At 42.0% G+C, this 20,895-nt stretch overlaps 2 protein-coding genes and 1 non-coding gene across 3 annotated transcripts; 1 reads left to right on the top strand and 2 right to left on the bottom strand.

The window, feature by feature from the left end:
* The first annotated feature begins 581 nt into the window (after positions 1-581).
* Positions 582-654, top strand: TRNAA-UGC (transfer RNA alanine (anticodon UGC)). The gene has a single exon. It is a non-coding gene; the product is annotated as a tRNA-Ala (tRNA).
* A 231-nt stretch (positions 655-885) lies between these two features.
* Positions 886-6,496, bottom strand: LOC141606496 (LRR receptor-like serine/threonine-protein kinase GHR1). Its single transcript, XM_074425644.1, has 6 exons — positions 6,188-6,496; positions 5,960-6,006; positions 5,801-5,862; positions 4,325-5,440; positions 2,217-3,761; positions 886-1,682 (listed from the first exon to the last, which is right to left on the bottom strand). Exons 4-6 carry the CDS (start codon positions 5,382-5,384, stop codon positions 1,099-1,101), a joined length of 3,189 nt encoding a protein of 1,062 aa, XP_074281745.1. The 5' UTR covers positions 5,385-5,440; positions 5,801-5,862; positions 5,960-6,006; positions 6,188-6,496; the 3' UTR covers positions 886-1,098.
* Positions 6,497-8,466: 1,970 nt separating this feature from the next.
* Positions 8,467-14,555, bottom strand: LOC141606495 (protein SGT1 homolog B-like). The gene is made up of 10 exons (XM_074425642.1): positions 14,211-14,555; positions 11,744-11,813; positions 11,476-11,600; positions 10,764-10,920; positions 10,394-10,490; positions 10,230-10,295; positions 9,885-10,023; positions 9,328-9,401; positions 8,879-8,983; positions 8,467-8,774 (listed from the first exon to the last, which is right to left on the bottom strand). Exons 1-10 carry the CDS (start codon positions 14,377-14,379, stop codon positions 8,667-8,669), a joined length of 1,110 nt encoding a protein of 369 aa, XP_074281743.1. The 5' UTR covers positions 14,380-14,555; the 3' UTR covers positions 8,467-8,666.
* Between the last annotated feature and the right edge of the window lie 6,340 nt (positions 14,556-20,895).

Genomic DNA, 20,895 nt, shown 5'->3' with positions numbered 1-20,895 from the left:
AAAAAAAAAAAAAACTAACTCCACAAGGAGATTAAACCTTTACTTTAAACTGAGATTCACTCAATTTAACTAAGGTTAACAACAAAAAATAAATACAAATAGATGTTATGTACTAGTGTACTACTACTTCAATTGATACCATGATCTAATTATAAACGGTCGAATTTATGGTAAGTGAGTCGATTTTACAGATGAAATCAGTGAGGCTGTGACCTTTATAACATACTTAACAAGCTAATCAAATAACTTAGAAGGAAAGAGTACTCCGTAATTGACGCTTATACGACTATGGAGAAAGTCTCATGTAAAACCAATAAATAAAATCTACCATAAATAGTTATTTTAGGAATAATCAAGTCTATTAACTACCGGTTTTACAGTAACGCTTGTGTAAAACCGCCTTATATAAGTATTGTTGTTTAAGGATTTGGTGCAAAGCATATAATGATCCCTGTAGGGTTATTGGCACTGAAGACGGGCTTTTAAAACCGCCACAATTGCCCATTGCCAAGGGCCATTTTTAGATGTACGCGATTTTAATAATTAATAAATAAACAAAAACCCGTTTATTATCATCAAATGGGGATGTAGCTCAAATGGTAGAGCGCTCGCTTTGCATGCGAGAGGCACGGGGTTCGATCCCCCGCATCTCCATTTTTTTTAATTCTTTTTTTTTAAGTCTGAGAATTACCTAGTAGTCTTGTACTTGAGAGTGTTTTTGTGAAGGGCCAAGAGCCTATGGCTAAGGTTAAATTTTAGACTTTTTTAACTCCCCCTCCTCGATCACGGTCAAGTGGTCTCATCGACGTAGTAATACAAACATGAGTTTGTAGGCGATAATTTGAGAACAAATGAAGAAACGAAAGAAAAAGCGATTGAAGAACATTTTAGTTGAGAACAAAATAACTTACACATTGCCAATAAGATATTTGCAAAGTGAATTTGCAATGTTTTTTACATATGGGCACTCGAGTTCAAAATGAAAGCATTGAACAATTGACCCATTTGAACAATTTAACACAATAGCCCTCACTCCTACAACCGAACTACGCTAAAAAAAACGCGACTACTAACACGTATTCAATCCTCCGCGAAAATCTAAATGGATGAAAGATCTTCATAGATTGTCTTGATACCTGGCCTCTCTGACACGGAGCGTATACAACGTAGAGCTATTCCGAGTACTTCCTTTGAACACTTGGCTACAGCCGGATTGGCCATTTCAAAAGTCAAGGTTGAGTCAAAGCAGTCAGACCCGTGTCCTTCAGCTACTCTTAATCGTACCCAGTCTGTTAAGTCGACTCCCCCTCCGTCACCAGAAACTACTTCACCAGCACACCTGCCAGTCAACAACTCCAACAGTATAACTCCAAATGCATATACATCGGATTTGAATGATGGTAGTGGTTTTTTGGAGGCAGCCAGTTCTGGGGCGCGGTAACCTAATACTCCAGCATCGAGGATCTGCTCGATTGTGCCAGCTTGAGTCATGAGGCGGTGAAGACAGTAATCTGCAACTCGAGCATTGAGTTCAGCACCGTCTAATAATATGTTGTTTGATTTGAGGTTTCCGTGAGGAAGAGCTCTATCAAAATGGAGATAGTTCAGGCCACGTGCAATATCAACGGCTATTTTTAGTCTCTGAGGCCATGTTAATGGCGGACCTCTTCTACCTGGTCGATCTGAAATTAATGCAGAGAAGTTCATAGCATAAAAATGTAAGTAACCACTCAAATCTGACCGACAAAAAACTACTGCGACAAATTTTACTAGCTGTGGCCGATGAATACTAAAAAAGAATGCTAAAATTATCTGTACATAACTGTAAACTGCATACAGAAGTCCCAATAACAAATGAATGCAAATCTTCTTCGGGTTAGGTATATCAGAATGAAATGTAACTTTATGCTGAAGAAACTATATCTACTTAACTCAATCAACGATTGTTCTAATGCATTGGACAGAATTTGCAACATGAAAAGCATATTCTATCTGACTTCATAATACGAAACTATAATGTGATGTTAACCCAAGGAAAATGACAAATGTAGCGAAAAATTTGTGCTATAGACTCTGTTCATCAGTCTTAACATTGCTAAGGCGTTTGAGCGTTTTCTTAATTCCTTCTATGCCGTTCTTCAGGGTTAGGGCGGGAGTCAAAAGGGTAATTGTTTATAAACATGAATAAAGCTAAGACATTAGAAGAAAGTCATTACCATAGAGAAAGCTTGCAAGACTTCCTGGTGAAATATAATCTGAAAGAATGAGCTTTTCATGCTGTGTAGGCCCCCAATAATATCCTCGTAAAGCAACGACATTTGGATGTCTGATATTCGAGAATTTCTTAGCCTCTTTGGCAAAATCCTTCTTAGGTCTTGCAACACCTTCTCTCAGCCACTTGACCGTCAAAAACATCCCGTTTTCTAGTGTAGCGCGGTAAGAAGTCCCGTGGCTACTTCGACCTAAGACCTCAGCGGGAGCCCTTGATAGTTCTTCTGGTGTCAGTGAGATTGTATCATCAAGAAAATACAGTTCTCCTGCAAGCCTATCAGGTGATCTGACATCAAGTTTTCCAAGGCCCTCGGCCGTGAATGAGTCCCCGGACTCTGGTGACCAGGATACCTGGCTTTGTTTGGACGGAGAGAACCCGGATAATACCGGAGCTTTCTCATCTGGGCTCAGCATCTCAGATGAGGATCCTTTCCGAGTTGTGGTTATGATATCCTCAGCTGAAACAACCAAACTTCCGGGATTTTCCCTTCCTCCATGTCCAGAGGGGTTGGTTTGCAACTTCCTTGGGAAATCTCTCTTAGAGACATCATCAAGTATAGGTTTTCTCGAGATACGAATATAATGTATGAAGATAGCAAGTAAAATCAAGATGAAAAACCCAACTACACATGCAACAATTATTATCACCTTGATTAGGGTTTTCATTGATTTTCCCTTAGAATTTTCTCCAGTAGAACTTTCGGGTCCAGGAGGTGCATTAGGGAACTCTAGTTTTGAATTCCCAGGGTAGAATGATGTTTGTGGAAACTTCCTCAAATTCACCGGGACAACACCCGTGAGGTCATTATAAGATGCATTAAAGCTCTCGAGGTTGCTCGACAGGTTATTGGGCAAAGAACCAGTGAACTGATTCTCAGATATGTCTAAAGAAGTCAAGGAACTCATATCATTCATAGAAGTTGGTAAAGAGCCCGAAAGGTTATTTCCGGCAAGGTTAAGCACCTGGAGACCAGTCAGAGACCCAAATCTGTCTGGGAAGTACCCATTAAGACGGTTATGAGCAAGATCAATTACACGAAGATTGGAGTTATCAGGAGGGACAAACTCAATATTTCCATCAAAAGAATTGCCTGCTAGGTGTATTTCTTGCAATGTTGGCATGGATAATAAACTATTCTGAAGAGGTCCATCTAATTGATTAAAACCGAGATCAAGTACGCTGAGTTTTGGGAATTGGTTGGCCATCTTTGGAAGGCTACTACGAAGAGAATTATGGGAAAGGTTGAGGTAGTTTAGCTGCAGAAACTGAGATGGGGTCTTTGGAATCGGACCTGTCAAACGATTTTGACTGAGATCGAGAAACTCAATGTTTCCCCACTTGGCCATTTTGCTCAAGTTCCCTTGAAATTGATTTTTTGATAAATCAAGTATAGAACAGTCTCCAGTTAGTAGCGGCAATTCTCCGGAAAGTGCATTTGAAGACAGATTAAGTGTCCGCAGAGTCGTAGATGTGATGATGCTCATTGGACCTGAGAGACAATCAGCAGTGTGAGAAACCAGAAGCATACATCTATAGCGAGAACAAACTTAACATCATCAGTTACTCCCTCCGTCTCATTCATTTGCTTACCTTTGATTAACATAACCTCTCACAAATTATAAAAAAAATTAAACAAAAAACTGAGATGGAGGGAGTACATTTTAGCGTAAGAGATACTCAACATAAGCCAAGAGTATGATCTAACTATATCAGTATCGCTTTAACTAGGAAATTATACAAATCTCCTGGTTTTCATTTTGAAGTGTCCATGAACAAAGTCCTACTTGTTATTAGGTTTATCAGTATCGCTTTAACAAGGAAATTATACAAATCTCCTGGTTTTCATTTTGAAGTGTCCATGAACAAAGTCCTACTTGTTATTAGGTTTTTATGTTTAAATGACGACATAACTATCATCGACTTGCATTTTCATCCACATCTGCTTATGTTCCTCATTATTTGCGTGCAAAGCAAACTACGATTTTAATGGACAAAGGGTGTATATATTACTAAAGGAAAAGGCTGTAAAAGTCGAAGTAAAAGAAATGATACCTGTGAGGTTATTGCCACTCAAATCCAATTCTGTGAGAAGCATAGGATCTCCTTTCAGCAAGTCATTAGGTACAAAACCCGAAAATTTGTTGTTGCTCAATCTGAGGACCTCAAGATCATAAACAAAGTTGAATTCCGGCAAATCTCCCGATAACAAATTGTAACTCAAATCTAGAACCTTAAGATTCTCAAAGAGCTGAGTTTGACCAATCAGTGACCTAGTAAGCTGATTGTGGCTAAGATTCAGATACTTAACCGTCTCAGAAATACCAGGTAAGAATTTCTCCTTTCCTGAACCTGAATTACCGAGCTGATTGTCACTGAAGTCGACATGAATGGCAGTAGTAAACAGCAAAAACTCTTCATCCAAATCACTATCAAGCATATTTCCATGTAAGTCGAGCACCTCAAGACTTGACAGCAAGTCAAACCCCTTAGGAATGTTCTTTGTAAACTGGTTATTTGATAGATTGAGATACACTAAGCTTTCAAGTTTAGTTAACGAGGAAGGCAGCGAGCCAGAAAAAGAATTGCGGCTCAAATCCAAAGACTCGATTGAAGTAAGCCCCGAAATAGAATCTGGAATAGGACCGGAAAGATTGTTCCCGGACATAGAAAGGTTTTGCAGGCTAGCTACATTACCAATTCCAGACGGTAAAGTGTCCGAGAACAAGTTATTCGAGATATCCAAATACTGAAGCTTATCAAAAGACCCTATATTATCAGGAATATTCCCACTTATCGAATTATTAGCCATAGACAGTTTCACTAACATTGTAAGGTTAGCAAAAACACTCAAATCCGCCACTGCAGACAGACCCAAATTATCAAGCACTACCCCGGCCACATGCCCGGCATTACAAACAATCCCATTCCACGAAGACGGACACCCATTAAAATCAATGGACTCCTCATTCCATGAATTCACCACATAACCAGTTGGGTCATGTTTAATACCCTTCTTAAATTGAAGCAATGCCAATATATCCGGCGACGGTAGCTGCCCCATTGTAGACACCAAGTACAATGAAATCAACACAAATTTAAACAGTCTCACCATTTTACTCCAAAACAAGCTTCAACCCTAAACCAAATCCAAAGAACCTAACTTTTCACCTGAAATGACAAACTAAAAGTTGTCACATTTCCTGAATAACACCTATTTTTGCAACCCTAGTTCTATTTTTGCCTTATTTAAATCGGTTGTGAGAGCCGTCTTAACTTAGGACAGTCTTAACCAACCATAGTAAGCAATGCATATCACCTATAGCAAGAATAACACAAATTCTTTGTTAAGACCGTCTTAAGTCAAGACGGTACTCACAACCGATTTAAATAGAACAAGAATAAACCATAAATACAGGAGTAGTCAATAAATGTAACTTTCAGTAATAAGAGATCTATAACTAAAATCACATGAAAACAACAAAAAAAATAAAAATTGCAGAAATTAAAAAAAGGAAAAATCTTTCTCACCTAGTAAGAATATTTCAGGTGAAAAATCACTGTCAAGAATCAAAAGACTTCAACTTTGATATCTAACAACAAAATTAAGCACACATTTTCAGCTAAACAACAACATTTTCCAGAATATTCAACTAAATAAAGTGTGAAAAAAAGGATAAAGATTATTACCAACAACAAACAAAAAAGTAGACACTAATGGGTCTTGCAATCAACACCTGCATTGTAATAAATACAAGGGACCCTTCAAAAATCACAAATTATAGAATAAGACGGTTTTATATTATGAGACGGTCAATTTAAAGTTTTAAACCCGCATTTTCTGCACTAATTACTGTAATTAATAAAGCACTAATCTTTTAATTAAAGATAGCAACTTTAGTAGAAATAAACACTTACAGTGAAAAAAAAGTGACCCTTTTGTTCATTGCATGAGATTTTGTTAATGTCACTAACAATGTGATAAAACCCTTAACAATGTCATAACATTTTATGGGTAAAATAAATAAATAAATATATGTTTTATTATTTTATTATTAATTTAAAGCGGGAATTTTTTTTTTAGATTAAGGTGAAGGGTAGTGTAATTTGGGAAGGGAAATACACTTTTCTGCCCGCCAAAAAAGGGGAAGGACAGACTACAGAAGAAAATAGAGGACATAGTGGACGCCAAATGATGGTGTTAAATGCAGTTTAATAGAGACACATAGAAAAGGGTACTTTTTGGAAATTGAGCTATAAGGGTTTTTAGTAGGGCCAATGAGAGGGTGTCAGTTGGTATTGGACTGGACCCGTTTGATGACCAATTGACCCGGATTTATGCTTTTGGAGCCATATTCATGGGTGCAGAAGTGCATTGGGTAAGGCTAAAAAGTGGCAATCAGGTTAGTTGGGTCGGGTTAAGACGAGTTGGAGTGTTGGATGAATAGGATTCTAGTGGGTTATTATACTCTTTTAGGTCGAGTGAGATTTGATTCGGGTTGTTATCAGGTTGTTTTGGGTTAATTGTTGTGTCGGGTCCGATTACTTTATCGCATTAGTTCAATTTTACACTAAGCTTAGTGTTATTAAGTCAAACGTGTCAAACTAAATGCTAGATCACATACATTGTGGATCAAAATACAAACTTAATAATTGTTGGGTTATTAGTCTTATCGAGGTAATATTGGGTCGGGTTGATATCGGATCAGGTAGGTTCCAGTTTTGAGTAACCGATCATCAATTAGACAAGTAGTATCGAGTGTTAGCTAGTGAACGGGTCATGCCGGGCCGGTTTTGGCTTGTTAATTTTCGAGTTTTATCGGGTCAGTTTTCGGGAATGTCAATTCTGGTCAAGTTTGCTAGCTCTAGTAATGCCATAAGGGTAGACCTGGTAAAATAGGAGTCAAATTAACCCGCATCCGAAAGTAGGGCTCGAATTTGATCCAAAATTCGAATTAAGTCGACGTTACCAATCCAGCCCAGATGTTTATTGTTGTATACTGACCATTATCTTTAAATAAGTTGATAAACAACCCACATAAAAATAACCCAAACTCGAGTTCATAAATGAGAGGTGACTTTGGTGGGTTGACACTTGGCATGGGACCAGTTTGATGACCCATAGACCCAAGTTTATGTTTTTGTAACCATATTGATGGCTACATTGGGTAAGGTTATGGGAGGAGTACAATATGGCCATATGAGTGTACAACATAACTGCTTTTCATAAATGAGAGGTGAGTTTGGTGGGTGTGTTTATGACATTTGGAATTTATATTGTACATTGCTTACCAGTTATGAGGTGGTCTAGAGTGTAGAGTTTTGGCGTGCGTAACGGGTAAGGGAAGATTTGGGATGAAACCTATCATACATGCACGTTCGTCGATCAATAATTTCACCAGTGAAGTGGTACGATATGGACATCCCGAATTTTCGTTTAAAACGGGTCGAGTATCTACGATCAACCTGATTTCCTGTATTTTTCGCACTTGAATATCTAGGTAATGGCTGTGAGAACCTCTCCTTTAAGTTCCGATTTCCTGTATTTTTTGCATTTCGAATGAATGGCTGTGGGATAGTCCCGTATATCGGTATATAGCCCTGTTTGGTAAACAACATATTAGGTAAAATTAGTAGATTCCGGCTTAAATAATAGTTTGACCAATCAATCTACTAATTTTACGTGTTTGGTTAATAGCATATTCAGACATCATATTAGCCGGAATCTACTGTTTTTGAATATGCTGCTAATAGCATATTGAGTTTATACATGAAAATGATAGATTTTTGATAAATTTTTCATATAATCTGCTAATTACCAAACACGCGCTATCTGCTATCATTAATCTGCTTCTGCCATTTGCCAAACAGGGCCTATGTTTGTGAAATTACGATGCTTAACTTTTGAATAAAGAAACTGCTCCACATCTTCATTAGACAAGGAGTATGATATTTCCGTTTCGAAAAAAGCATGCACAGAAATCTGCAAATATTGGTATGCATCAGTATCAAACTATTAACTTTGTAAAACATAAGCGATACAGTGAAAACAGTATCGCGGGTGCAGATATCTAGTTGCGATGATGTGATTTAGAAAGATTTCGCATCATTACATGATCTGACTTCTACTACCCAGTCTTGGAAGGCAATAAGACAATGACATCGAAGGGCAGGAAGATTTTGAGGGTAAGATGAAATGACGGAAAAAAGAAATGTTGCAACTACTAGTAGTTCACAGCTTCCATTGTTTCACAGTTCCAACAAAGTTTTACAAAAAGCAGAGACTTCGATGCTCAATAGTTTTGCGAATTGAAGCAAAAGATAATCACAGCAGTCTCGAGTTTTTTAGTACCGAAAAGCCTAATGAACGCTGCACAAAGTTTATATAGACGCCATTTCAGTATTCCCACTTCCTCATCTCCATGCCATCGGGTGCACTTCCCTCTACCTTCTTTGTGCCGACTTCTTTCCAGTTGGTTGACAGAACAGTTCCGTTCGACTCAACCTGTAAATAATTATTCGAGATCATTCCTTTTTTTATTTAAGAACAAACTGTGGTAGAATGGCAGGCAATTACAAATCAAGTGTAAAGTTATCTGAAAGCCTTACAAATGATTTCTGCATTGCACGTCGCGTGTCCTCATCAGCATCTTTGTATATGTCTTGGAAAAACTTGTTTAATGCTGCATCCCCATCAAGCTTTTCATCCTTCTCCTGTAAAAAAAACGTTACATCAACGTGCATGCAAAACACGTATGGATGATAATTGACTTTGATTTCGAACAGAAACTGATTTGTCATGGAGTAAATTTTTTAGGTCCAAAAGACTTTTTTATTAAGTATGGGATCAGTCTGGATTATGGATTAGATTCAAATTATACAAATATGTTTTTGACCGATTTGTGAAGTTTCCATTTTGGGTCCAATAAGAAGTTAGATCGGTTTTGCACCATACTGAATCCGTTTCAAGCTTATTTTAAATATACAGTCTCACAATGGGTAGTAAAGTGGAATAAAACTCGTTTGTTTAGCATAACTGCTGCTGATGGGACACACACCTCTTTCTTCACTTGAGCTTCCAACTTGTCCCAGTCAATTTTCTTGGAGGATGGATATGGAGGCCTTTGTACAGCTGTAGCAAATTATTGAACGACAATGTTAAAATATAACCTAATCAATGTGCCAACCCATAAAAAATTGATAGTTGTGCACTTGTGCCAAGGATAACTCCAAATTTTTTTATATTAGTGATTTGTTTTCCAATCCGAAAAAAAGGTAAAGTATAATAGCCTACTGAATCCAATCTTCAGGTAAAGGGCAGCAACATTAACACTACCATCAATGGTTGTAAGTTTACCAATTTATATACACTCGGTCACAGGTACTGAAAAATGGAAGTACTGTTTAACGCAGGGTTAAATTGTTAAATTTCCCGACCTCCCCTTCAACAAACTCCGACATTGATCACAGCATGAAAAGAGTTGATCAGAAATGATTGGACCATCTCCATAAAAGAGAACGTTAGTCAAAGTTGCAACTATTTGGATAACCTAATAAATAACTATATACTGTATTTTACTAGTAAAAAAGTGAAATACTTGAATTATTCACTTACGAGCAGATACGTTTACTTTCTGAACAACAGCAATGTCCTTAGTGAACTCTAGAGAAGTCCAGTGAACTGCTTCAGCTTTAGTGAGACGGATTTCAATTTTAGTAGACAGCACATCATATCTGCACTTTGCAGGCACTACCTGTAGGTTTGAGTGAGCATATGTCAGACTTCATTAATCAAGACATACGACACAAATCTGCAGAAGTAGAAGTTCTCATGTTTTCGAAACCAATTTCTAAAAAAACCCCAAAAAAAATGGTCTAAGCATCTCTAGCACGTGAAAGTTAATTAGGACTTTCAATAAAATACCAAAACAACAAGGTCATTTAAGAGGATTGCTTTTACCTTTCCGAATAACCGAGGTTGGAAATGATATGGTTCTTCACCAGGAATATCAATTGTCACACTAAGCTGAGATACAATCATACAGATAAAAGTTACAGAGATCGTTTAACCAAAATACAGTGACACTCGAGAAAGTTTCAGAAAAATAATCAGAGAAGGCATACAATTTGTTCACCATAGTCCACAGCAACACTTTTGGCTGGTATACCCTTGGCAAAGATAGTGACAACCACCTCTTCAGGCTTTTGATAGAACTCATGCCTATGACATACAGTTTGTAAGAGGGCTTGTTGAACAATTTACATACGACAGCAACAACATTACTGACCCCAGTGCCTCAATGGCTCCCGCAAATTGCGAGATAAGAGAGGGTCAGATGTACGCATCATTACCCTTGTGTTAGCAACACAAAGAGGCTGTTTCTGAAAGAATCGTAACGTTTTACTACAGAGTCTGGTCTGTTAAATATTTAAAGCTACATTGGCTAGAAATTGCCAGAAGCAAGGAAAAAAAATTAAAGGAGCCAACATGAACCTGAACTTTGGCTTTGCCAGAGGCACCGCAGTTACTGAACCATTAACTGGAGTCGTAGTAGTGGCTGGTGCATTTTTCAGATCTGCATTCGATCCTTCACAGATAGTACTTTCAGCTGGCTTCTCTACAGATGGCTTTGACAAACTGGCGTTTTCCTCTGCAAGAAGCAACCAAAAAACAAATGTTACATAATGATAATTATGTGAAGAGAGAAAAGGGAGGGAGGGAAGGATGACGATAATCAGTTATGTAAACCAGCAGTGACCAGGGAGGTCAGAGCTGATGCACTTTGTCAATAAAGTCTCCCAGGTCACAGAAAGATATAACTTAAAGAGTTAAGACCCACTGACATCAAGGAAATGGGAGAGCAGAGTTGGAGTTATTGTGGAAATACCAGTTTGAAGCTGCCAAGAGTTTTCCATAATCAATGGAGTCAAATACTCGACTTTAGCTTTGAAAAAGACAGAATAGGGCAAAATGGCTAAATAGTGTCTTATTCTCTTATACCCTAAAATAGCAGTTTGTCGATGCAGTAGGATTACCATGATCCTACATGATCTATCAAGTGTGTAGTCATATACAGTTAAGACATCCAAGGGCCATATCTGACCTCAAAACCATCACGATACTCACATTAACAAGTAGCAACACTTCAATGTTGAAGGGGCCCACACATGAGGGTAGCGTAGAAGAAAAACAAATTAGCTGATACCTGCAATGCGCTCATCACATTCTTTGATGAAATTTACAAATCTTGAATCTCCAGGAGCTAAAGCTGATCCAGCTTGGAAGGCATTCTTTGCAGTATGATATTCCTCAAGTTTCAAACACGCAGTACTGAAAAATATAACAAAAAACTCGAATGATTCTCTACTTCCACTCGAGATTCTATTCAGCAAAAACATCTCACAAATATATGAATTTCCAACAATCACATGAACAATAACCAGAGTTGAAATAGGGTTCAATAAGAAAAATACCCTTTTCGCAGATAAGCTTTGGCCATAGAAGGCTCCAATTCAATTGCCCTATTAGCATCAGCAACAGCCTCTGTCAACAAAAAGATAATAATGGGATAAGGTAAGGAAAATTAAGTAACTCCAACCTATGTTTTACCTACACTTCTGTTTTGGTGCCATACCCATGTCCGGCACGACAGTCAAGAATATGTGCATAAGATCTTTACCCGATACCTCTCCGTACAGACAAGATTACATACAGAAAGTAGGGGCAGGGATGGTATGCGGCTATGCGCGGCACGAAGCATACGTTTTGAAAATTTTAAAGCCTTGTGTTTTAGCATGTCTTCATTCCAATATACAAACACAAAATTTTTCATGTGTTAACTTCTGACAGTAACTGAAGAAGTAATCATAGATTCAATGAGATCCTAATCATCATATTCTTTCGGGCAGAAGTCCAAAATCTTGATCTTAAATAGATAGGCATAACAAAAATTGATCCCTTGCAATGTGATAAAAACCATAAACATCCTGCTTACAAACAATTTTCTTCAATACCTAAATAACCCAAGAAACTCTTAACACCCACAAAAAAATTACCTCTGAAATAAATTATCGCTACAATGACTATTGTTCTCACAATCTAAACCTCGAAAATTCAAGTAAACCAAGTACCCCAGGGCTTTATATCCTATCATTCAGAAACCAATTTAATGACAAAACCAATCATAATCATATCCATTTTACTCCAAAGTACCTACTCGCAAACTATCTTTCAACCTCATGTCACTAGCCAAGTTCATTCTATGTAAGTAACATACAAACAGAGTCACAACTCACAACTAAGACGAGGTCTCATCTACTCAACCTTCAACGAATTGCTCCACTGAGTCAACAATCTCCAGAGATGAAAAGATCACTACTTTGTGATACTTCCAACATTGATATACTATCAAAAATTCAAAACCCAAAAAAAAAATCAAGAGAGAACCTCGCAATTACGGTCGTAGAACATAAAAAAATCAAACAAGGAAACAAACTATAAAAGCTTTATAAAGGATCAAACTTTGGCCTTATCAATAGTTAGAGACTTAGAGCATCAACTAAACAATAGATATGGCAAAAAAAAAATAGAAAAACCTCTAGGGTGTGTTCGGATAGTAAAAGTGGAGGGAAAGGGAGGGGAGGGGGAAGGAGGAAGAGAAAGGAAGGTAAGGAAAGGGGAGGGCACATGGGATGTGGGTGTTTGGATACCATTTCCTTCCAAATCTTGCCTATTGTGGAGAGATTTTGATTTGCCCTGGAGGAGGGAAAATGAATTCCTCCAAATCTCTCCCCCTCCATTTCCCTCCACCCTCATTTGATATCCAAACAAGGGATTTGCAATCCCCTACTCTCCCTCCCTTTCTTTTCCCTCCAATTCCTTCAATCCAAATAGCAAAAGTGGAGGGAAAGGGAGGGGAGGGAGAACGAGGGAAGAGAAAGGGAGGTAAGGGAAGGGGAGGGTGAATGGGGAGTGGGTGTTTGGATACAATTTCCTTCCAAATCTTGCCTATTGTGGAGAGATTTTGATTTGCCTTGGAGGAGGGAAAATGTATCCCTCCAAATCTCTCCCCCTTCATTTCCCTCCACCCTTATTTGCTATCCAAACAAGGGATTTTATATCTCCTACTCTCCCTCCCTTTCTTTCCTTCCAAACCCCTCAATCCAAACACCCTTAGAGATAATCAAACTTTGGCGTTATCTAACAAAATATTAGTGTTATAGTACACCAATATTCAGCAAAATGATAGATAGGGCAAACAACTTGCAAGTTTTGTAAATAATCAAACTTTAGCAGTACAAACTTAAATCATTCATCAAACAATCACTACAACAAAGCTAAACCTCAATTCCTCAATTACAATATTAATCCGTGTGAACCGTATTTTAATCAAAGCTAAACAAACGATTGGACGGAAGGGAGTGTTAAAACTACAATATTAAAGTACACCAAAGTTCAACAAACTCTATAAATAGGGCGAATAACTCGCAAATTTTCATAAATAATCAAACTTTAAACTATAAACCTAAATCATTAATCAAACAATCACTATAATAACGCTAAACCTCAATTCCTCAAATACAATACTAAACTACTCCCTCCATCCTATTCAATTGTTTACTTTTTTTATTCTTTGCCGGGTTAACAAATGTTTGGGACGGAGGGAGTATTAAAACTACGAACTACAATATTAAAGTACACCAAACACTATAAATTGGGCAAAAAACTCCCAAAATTCATAAATAATCAAGCTTCACCGTACCTTAATCATCAATAACTAAACGGAGTACAATAATAAACTACACAATAGTTCATCAAAACCGAAAGATATCGCAAATTTAATAAACAATCGAACTTCAAACTAAAAACCTAAATCATCAATTAAAACCAACGCAATACAAAAATTCAATCAATTAAAAGAAAGAGGAAAGAGAAAAAGACCGGTGAAATTGGAGAGCTTGATATTAGCTTGAGCGCGATCAGCGAAGAGTTCTGGAAGATTAGGGTTTAAGTCAATAGCTTGAGAGTAAAGATCGACGGCGAGTTCGAAGTGGTCGTCAATGAAAGCTTCTTTCGCGCTTTTTTCTAGGTCTACGACGGTGGTCGCCATTGTTGTACGGTAAAGGTGCGGTGGTTTGGGCGGCGGGGTAAAAGGTTCTGGAAGGAGAAGGGAGTAAATAAAAAGCGGATTGACTTGAGTGTGTGTGTGTGTGTATGTGTGTGTTTAAGAAGAGATTTATTAGGCTTTTGGAAAACGGAGGATTTTGAAAGACTCTGGTGGTAATTGTGGACCTTAAAATAATCAAAGTCTACCACTTTATATACTTTCTCCATTATTTTATATACTAGTATTGGTGTCCGGCTTCGCCCGGACTACCTCTACTTATCATTAAATTTTTTTTCCATTAAATAAAATTACTTAAAGTTGTATAACCCATAAATTTATCATTAATATGTTTTTCTATGACATATCCTACAATTACGATGAAATAAATTGAGACAAATTTACTACTCCCACTATAAATATTTTACTCTTATTAATGAAACAATAGTAATAACATTTCACTACTTGCCCGTAATCATTGTTACTTTCACTACTCCCGCCGTAACTATTGTTACTGTCACTCCTGCCGCATTAATGTTGATAATTTCACTACTCCTGCCGTAATTATTTTTACTTTCACTATTGCCGGATTAATATTGATTATTTCACTACTCCTGTTGTTGTTTCTACCACTTTCACTAATCTCGCTAATAATATTGTTACTTTTACTATTCAAATGAGTGATTACATTGAAGTCCCTTGGTTTCTGGATTTAATATATAGTATTGATGACGTTTTTGTTTTACGAGGTAAGCCTTTGACTTTGATTTTTAAGAAAAAATACTCTAGAAAAAATAATAAAAATCATATCGTTAGATTCGTCATGAAATTTGCTTTCATAAGAGTATATATTTCATATTATTAACTCATATATTTTGAGAGATATTGAAGAGAGAAGTGGTTGTTTCGAAATGTGAGAATGACATATATAAAATAATGGAGGGAGTATTGATGGGGCATATTCTGCACCGCTGACCAAGTCAACACACTGAGCAAGGTCAAAGATATCCACAGTAAGTCAACGACTTAGACAGCCCAGCCGATGCATCCCATCGGCCTGTCACCTGGGTCTCGGCATGACATCCTGCCAGCCGGGACACCCATCCGCGTACTCATATCCAAGACCCCTCGGCGGTGAGTCAACATCGTCCGCCGGCCTGCCATAGGTCCCTCGGCCGAGGGGTAGATCAGTCTTTCCACCTGCTAGCCACTTGGCCACTACGTGACAAAAGGTGAAAGTCTATAAATACTCCTCAACCTTCATTGAGGAAAGGATCCCACAACTAAAACCTAAATACACTATTCATCTGGTAATATCTCCCTTATCTCTCTACAATACGTATCTAGCCAAGTAACACAGCTTAATCCTTTAAGTTTACTGACTTGAGCGTCGGAGTGAGTACGCTTGGCACACGGCCAAGCCCCCGATTCGTTCATTGTTGCGGGGAGAGACCGAGAGGGACGATAGAAGCAAGAAGGGTTCAACTCAAGACATTATTCTACAAGCCACGGGTGGTAACTAATAATCGCCTCCGGAAATTACACAGGAACAATTGGCGCCGTCTGTGGGAAAGACACTAGAAGCTAGTCACATTCATTCCCAAACAAAAAAAAAAAAAACAACAAATCAACAAAAACCCACCCAAAAAGCTAAGAAAATGTCGAAACAACAAGAGGTATTCGTGGATGACTAAACCGAATTTTACCACGATGATGTCGTCCACAAATGCGGAGTCGAGCAACCCTCCACCGGCGGAGTAACTCAACCAGAATTCGGGATGCCAATGATACCCGACACACCGGGTGCCAATGCCAACCAGGTCACCATCATGGGACAGGTGGTTGACGTAGCAAAGTCGAAGATGCTCCTGGACCTAATCGCAATACGCCCGCTCACACTGTCACGCCCGACAAGAGCGGCGGAAGCTGTCCGGGAGGCGAGGGCCCAAAATGTGACTCGAGAAATTTGAACGGGGCACTAGGAGAAGCCGACCCGGCCCAAGACGCGGGGAGCCCAAAGTGGGCGCGGTAGACCTAAGTCCTTCCCGCACTCGGGGGAGGACAGCGTCCCCGCCACACGAACGAGACTTACCCCAAAGGGGCCAGAGGAGTCCGACTCAGCAGAGTTGGAGAAGAAGTCCGAGCCGAAGAAGGAGCCCCTCCCGCTACGGAGGGAGGAGCCAGGTTAGGGATGCAAGGAGCCGGTCGCCGCGTGTCGTTCGACACGTGGTTAGGCAGCCCCTCAACGCCTACGTCCTGGAAGTCCCGGTGCCGCATAAGCTCAAGTTGCCACCTCGTCATACAAGGGAGATAGTGATCCGGCCCGACCACGCCGAGGCTTTCGAGTCTTACATGTCGGTATGGGAGCAGCCCGATGAGGTGCGGTGCCGAATTTTCCCAACAACTTTGCATGGGATGGCTCGGAGAGTCGGTACAAAGGGCTTCCGACGGCTCGGTGTACTATTACGCCGATCTAAAGGATGCCTTCCTAGCCCAGTACTCTTGTAACAAGAGAAGAGCCGTAGAGACATCTGACCTCCTGACTATCAGACAGGAGGGGGGCGAGTCTCTCCGGAGCTATGTGAAGAGGTTTGATGGAAAGGTCCAGCAGATTCGAGAAATTAATCCCGAGCTGGCGGCCTTCGCACTGATGAAGGGCCTCCCAAGGGGAGCCTTAAAAAACGAGCTCATCAAGAGCGGAGGCCTGGGCTTGGACGCCGCCAGGAAGTTGGCCGACCAAGCCATCAAGGTAGAAGACTATCACAAGACCTGGGTAGATCCCAGCGAAGCCGAACACTCAGAGAAGAAGAGTCACAGGCAGGACGATCAGGACGAAGGACGCCGCGACAACAACGGTTCGCGGTCCGATGGAAGACGCCGTGAGAATAATAGATCACGGTCGGACAGATCCGACCGGAAACAGGACTCGGCGGGCGCCGGATGGAACTCAGGAACGTACCATCAGAGGCGGTATAGTGAAAAGACCCCTCTCGTCGTATCGTCGGCCGAGGTCTTCGCCCTCAAAGCAAAAACGAGGGCCGAAGTGGGAGAGACCCCCAAGCCAAAAAGTGACGGTGACACGAGCCAGTACTGTGAGTACCACGGCCACACCGGCCATTTAACCAACGACTGCCGCCATCTGAAGAATGCCATAGAGGAACTGATCCGAAAGGGAAGCCTCGGCAAGTACGTTGCAAAAGGTCAAAAGACTAACGCGGCATAGGTTCAGACAAGAAGTCCGTCTTCGAGCGGATAGGAGTGATTCACGTTGTCATCGGTGGCAACGAGAACGGAGGGTCCACTCATGGGCACAAACGACACCTAAACGAGCTATACCAGGCCATCAACTTTGTGCCCAACTCAGGGATCCCCTCCGCAAACATCCCCGACATGACTATCGGAAGAAAAGACTACGAAGGGGTCATCGCCCCTCACAGCGACCCGCTCGTAGTCAATTTGGACATATCCAACCACCTGGTCAAGAGGTGCCTGATTGACACAGGCGCATACACGAACATCATGTTTAGAGAGTGCTTTCTCGGCCTCGGCCTGAAGATCAAGGACTTGAGCCCCGCACCAACCCCTATACGACTTCTCCGGGAGCCGGCCTGGTGCCGCTGGGATCAATCAGACTCCCGGTAACGTTCGGCGAAAAGAACGCGGCTAAAAACGTCCTAGCTGAGTTCGTGGTCATTGACGGCTCGTCCGCCTACAACGTTCTCATAGGCCGAGTCACCCTGAGCGAGGCCGACGCAGTGATGTCCATCCGGGCCCTAACACCGCCGTACGTCTCGGACCGGGGAAGCGCATAAGCTCGTCTCCAAAGACGAGAAGGATGAGGTGATCAACATCCAGATAGCTGCCCGAGGATGCAACATGCAATCCCTCAAAGAGGCGAGGAAGTCCGAAAAAGGAAAAAGCCCGTCCTTACAGCAGGAAGCCGACCCCATGGATGCAACTAGTGGCTGACTGGGGAGGGGTACCTGTGATGAGCCATTAGGGCATTGGCAATCTCGTAGAAGTTTATGTAGCTGCGGAGGTGCCCAAAATAGCTGTGGACACCCCAACGCATGTTTTTACCTAATGAAAAACCATCCAAGCCTTCCATCAAAGCAAAATTTTCACATCAGTTATCTATCAAGATACCGGCGCCGGCTCACACTGTCATACCGACAAGAGCGGCAGCCAGTAACGAAGAGCAGACGCCGGCTCACACTGTCATACCGACAAGAGCGGCAGTCGCTATCAAGAAACAGACGCCGGCTCACACTGTCATACCGACAAGAGCGGCAGTCGTTATGAAGAACTACAGCGCCGTCGCAGTCACCCCAAGTAGTAGACGCCACGGCAGTCACCCCAAGAGGTAGGCGCCGTCGCATCACTCCAAGTGGTAGACGCCACGTAACACGCTATCAAGAAACCAACGCCGCTCACACCGTCATACCGACAAGAGCGGCAGTCGTTATGAAGAACTACAGCTGGCCGTCAGTCACCCCAAGTAGTAGACGCCACGGCAGTCACCCCAAGAGGTAGACGCCGTCGCAGTCACTCCAAGTGGTAGACGCCACGTAACACGCTATCAAGAAACCAACGCCGGCTCACACTGTCATACCGACAAGAGCGGCAGTCGTTATGAAGAACTACAGCGCCGTCGCAGTCACCCCAAGTAGTAGACGCCACGGCAGTCACCCCAAGAGGTAGACGCCGTCGCAGTCACTCCAAGTGGTAGACGCCACGTAACACGCTATCAAGAAACAGACGCGGCTCACACCGTTGTCATACCGACAAGAGCGGCAGTCGTTATGAAGAACTACAGCGCCGTCGCAGTCACCCCAAGTAGTAGACGCCACGGCAGTCACCCCAAGAGGTAGACGCCGTCGCAGTCACTCCAAGTGGTAGACGCCACGTAACACGCTATCAAGAAACCAACGCCGGCTCCCCCGGTCAATCCGACAAGAGCCATCGCGCATTACACTCGCAAAAGTACTCAAAGTGTCTTGGAAGCGTTGAAACACAGTTGAGGTACGCACTCTAAAAACGGCCCCGGCCAAGCCGAGGCGAAAACAAAGGGGGCGCCCAATTAGGAATACAGGAAGACAACTCTGACAAAGATGAGATAAAGACCTCGGCCAGGCCAAAGGCGAAAGAAACGAACTATTATTAGAAGATAGTTACAAAGTTGTACAAAAAGAAAAAGCTACAACTATGTTCATACACCAAGAGATCGTGGGGAGGAGAGGCTGAATAATTGGCCCTCGGACAGCTGAAGCAGATCTGCTGTAAACTTGTTCTCATCAAGCAGCACATGGTAGTGAGGAGCTGAAACAGATCTGCTGTGAACTCGCTCTCCTAAACTTTATTCGCCGCCATCGATTTCGGCAGCCGCATCTTCCCCAGTAGGCAACCCAGCAGCTTTTCTAGCAGCCTCAGCCTTGGCCTCGGCATCCTCAGCTGCCCTCATCCTTTCAGCTTCTTCCTTGGCCACCCTAGCCTTCTCAGCAAGAGCTGCTTTCTCCGCGGCCGCCTCCCTCTCCATCTTCGCCTTCGCCGCCTCCTGGGCCTTCTCCACCGCGGCTTTCTCTTTAGCCTCGAGCTTGTCATCAAGCAGCACGTCGAACCTGCCCCACGGGAAGGAACCATCAAGAGGGAAAAGCTCCCCGATAACTTCCCTAGCAGCATCTTCGGCCAAGTCCCGGAACTCGGCACGATTGGGGAGCATGACGGTTTGGAGCATATTGATGTCCACCTCCTTTTGCTTGATGATGGCCTCTTTGCCCCGAATCACCTCCGCCTGGGCCTTAAACACACCCCTGTATTCATCCCTCTGCTGGAGACAGAGGTCAGCACGCCCCTGCGCAAGGTTATATTTCTCCAGCAGCTTCGCAGCTTCGGCCGTCGCAGCCTCGGCCTTGGCTCTCTCAGCAAGGAGTTTCTTTTCAGCGTCCTCCCGGAGTTTTCTCTCAGCCGAGAGCGCCTTCTCAGCATCTCCCCTAAGCCTCTGCTCATTAAGGAGATCCAGCTTCGCCGACGCAGCCACCTGCTTAGTGGCATTACGCTCGGAAACAGCTCGAGCAATGACCCTCTCCTGCTCCATGAGGCGAGCCCCGGTGACCACGTTCCACCTCGCCAACTCCTTAATCAGCTTCGTGCCTTCCTCTATAAGCTGGGAGACAGAAGCCTTCTGGGGGGGAGGAACGGTGGGAGTACTTTGGCCACCAACCTGCGGCCGGGAGAAGGAAACCTTCTGGGATGAAAAATTGACGGCGACGCGCTGATCGCCAACCTGCGCGGAGAAACCCACCGCCTGCTGCCCAGCGTGAGCGATAGCCGACTGCGGCTGGTCTGCAAAAATTCAATTAAAACATCAGTATCAACGTTGACCTATCAGGAACACCTAATGGCACGGCTAAATTCAAGCCACCGGACAGACGGATACCATGTTTGGCCTTCTTGGCCGGAGAAGGCACTTCCTTGCCAGCGGTAGAAGCCGTCCTTTTCCTCCTACAGATAAGGGGAGATCCC

The sequence above is a fragment of the Silene latifolia genome, chromosome 10 (genome assembly GCF_048544455.1).
Source record: "Silene latifolia isolate original U9 population chromosome 10, ASM4854445v1, whole genome shotgun sequence".
Lineage (NCBI taxonomy): Eukaryota > Viridiplantae > Streptophyta > Magnoliopsida > Caryophyllales > Caryophyllaceae > Silene > Silene latifolia.
Note: the sequence above shows the minus strand (reverse complement) of the source record. Positions and strands in the feature narration are given on the sequence as shown.

Bases quoted from the DNA above. Each gene is read 5' to 3' on its own strand.
- LOC141606495 (XM_074425642.1), bottom strand. From the start codon at position 14,379: ATGGCGACCACCGTCGTAGACCTAGAAAAAAGCGCGAAAGAAGCTTTC. The intron at 11,601-11,743 runs GTATTTTTCTTA...TATATTTTTCAG, and splicing joins AAAGCTTATCTGCGAAAAGG to TACTGCGTGTTTGAAACTTG. The intron at 8,775-8,878 runs GTAAGGCTTTCA...AATTATTTACAG, and splicing joins GTGCAATGCAGAAATCATTT to GTTGAGTCGAACGGAACTGT.
- LOC141606496 (XM_074425644.1), bottom strand. From the start codon at position 5,384: ATGGTGAGACTGTTTAAATTTGTGTTGATTTCATTGTACTTGGTGTCT. The intron at 3,762-4,324 runs GTATCATTTCTT...ATTGTCTCTCAG, and splicing joins GAGTGGCAATAACCTCACAG to GTCCAATGAGCATCATCACA. The intron at 1,683-2,216 runs GTAATGACTTTC...CATTAATTTCAG, and splicing joins TCTTGCAAGCTTTCTCTATG to ATCGACCAGGTAGAAGAGGT.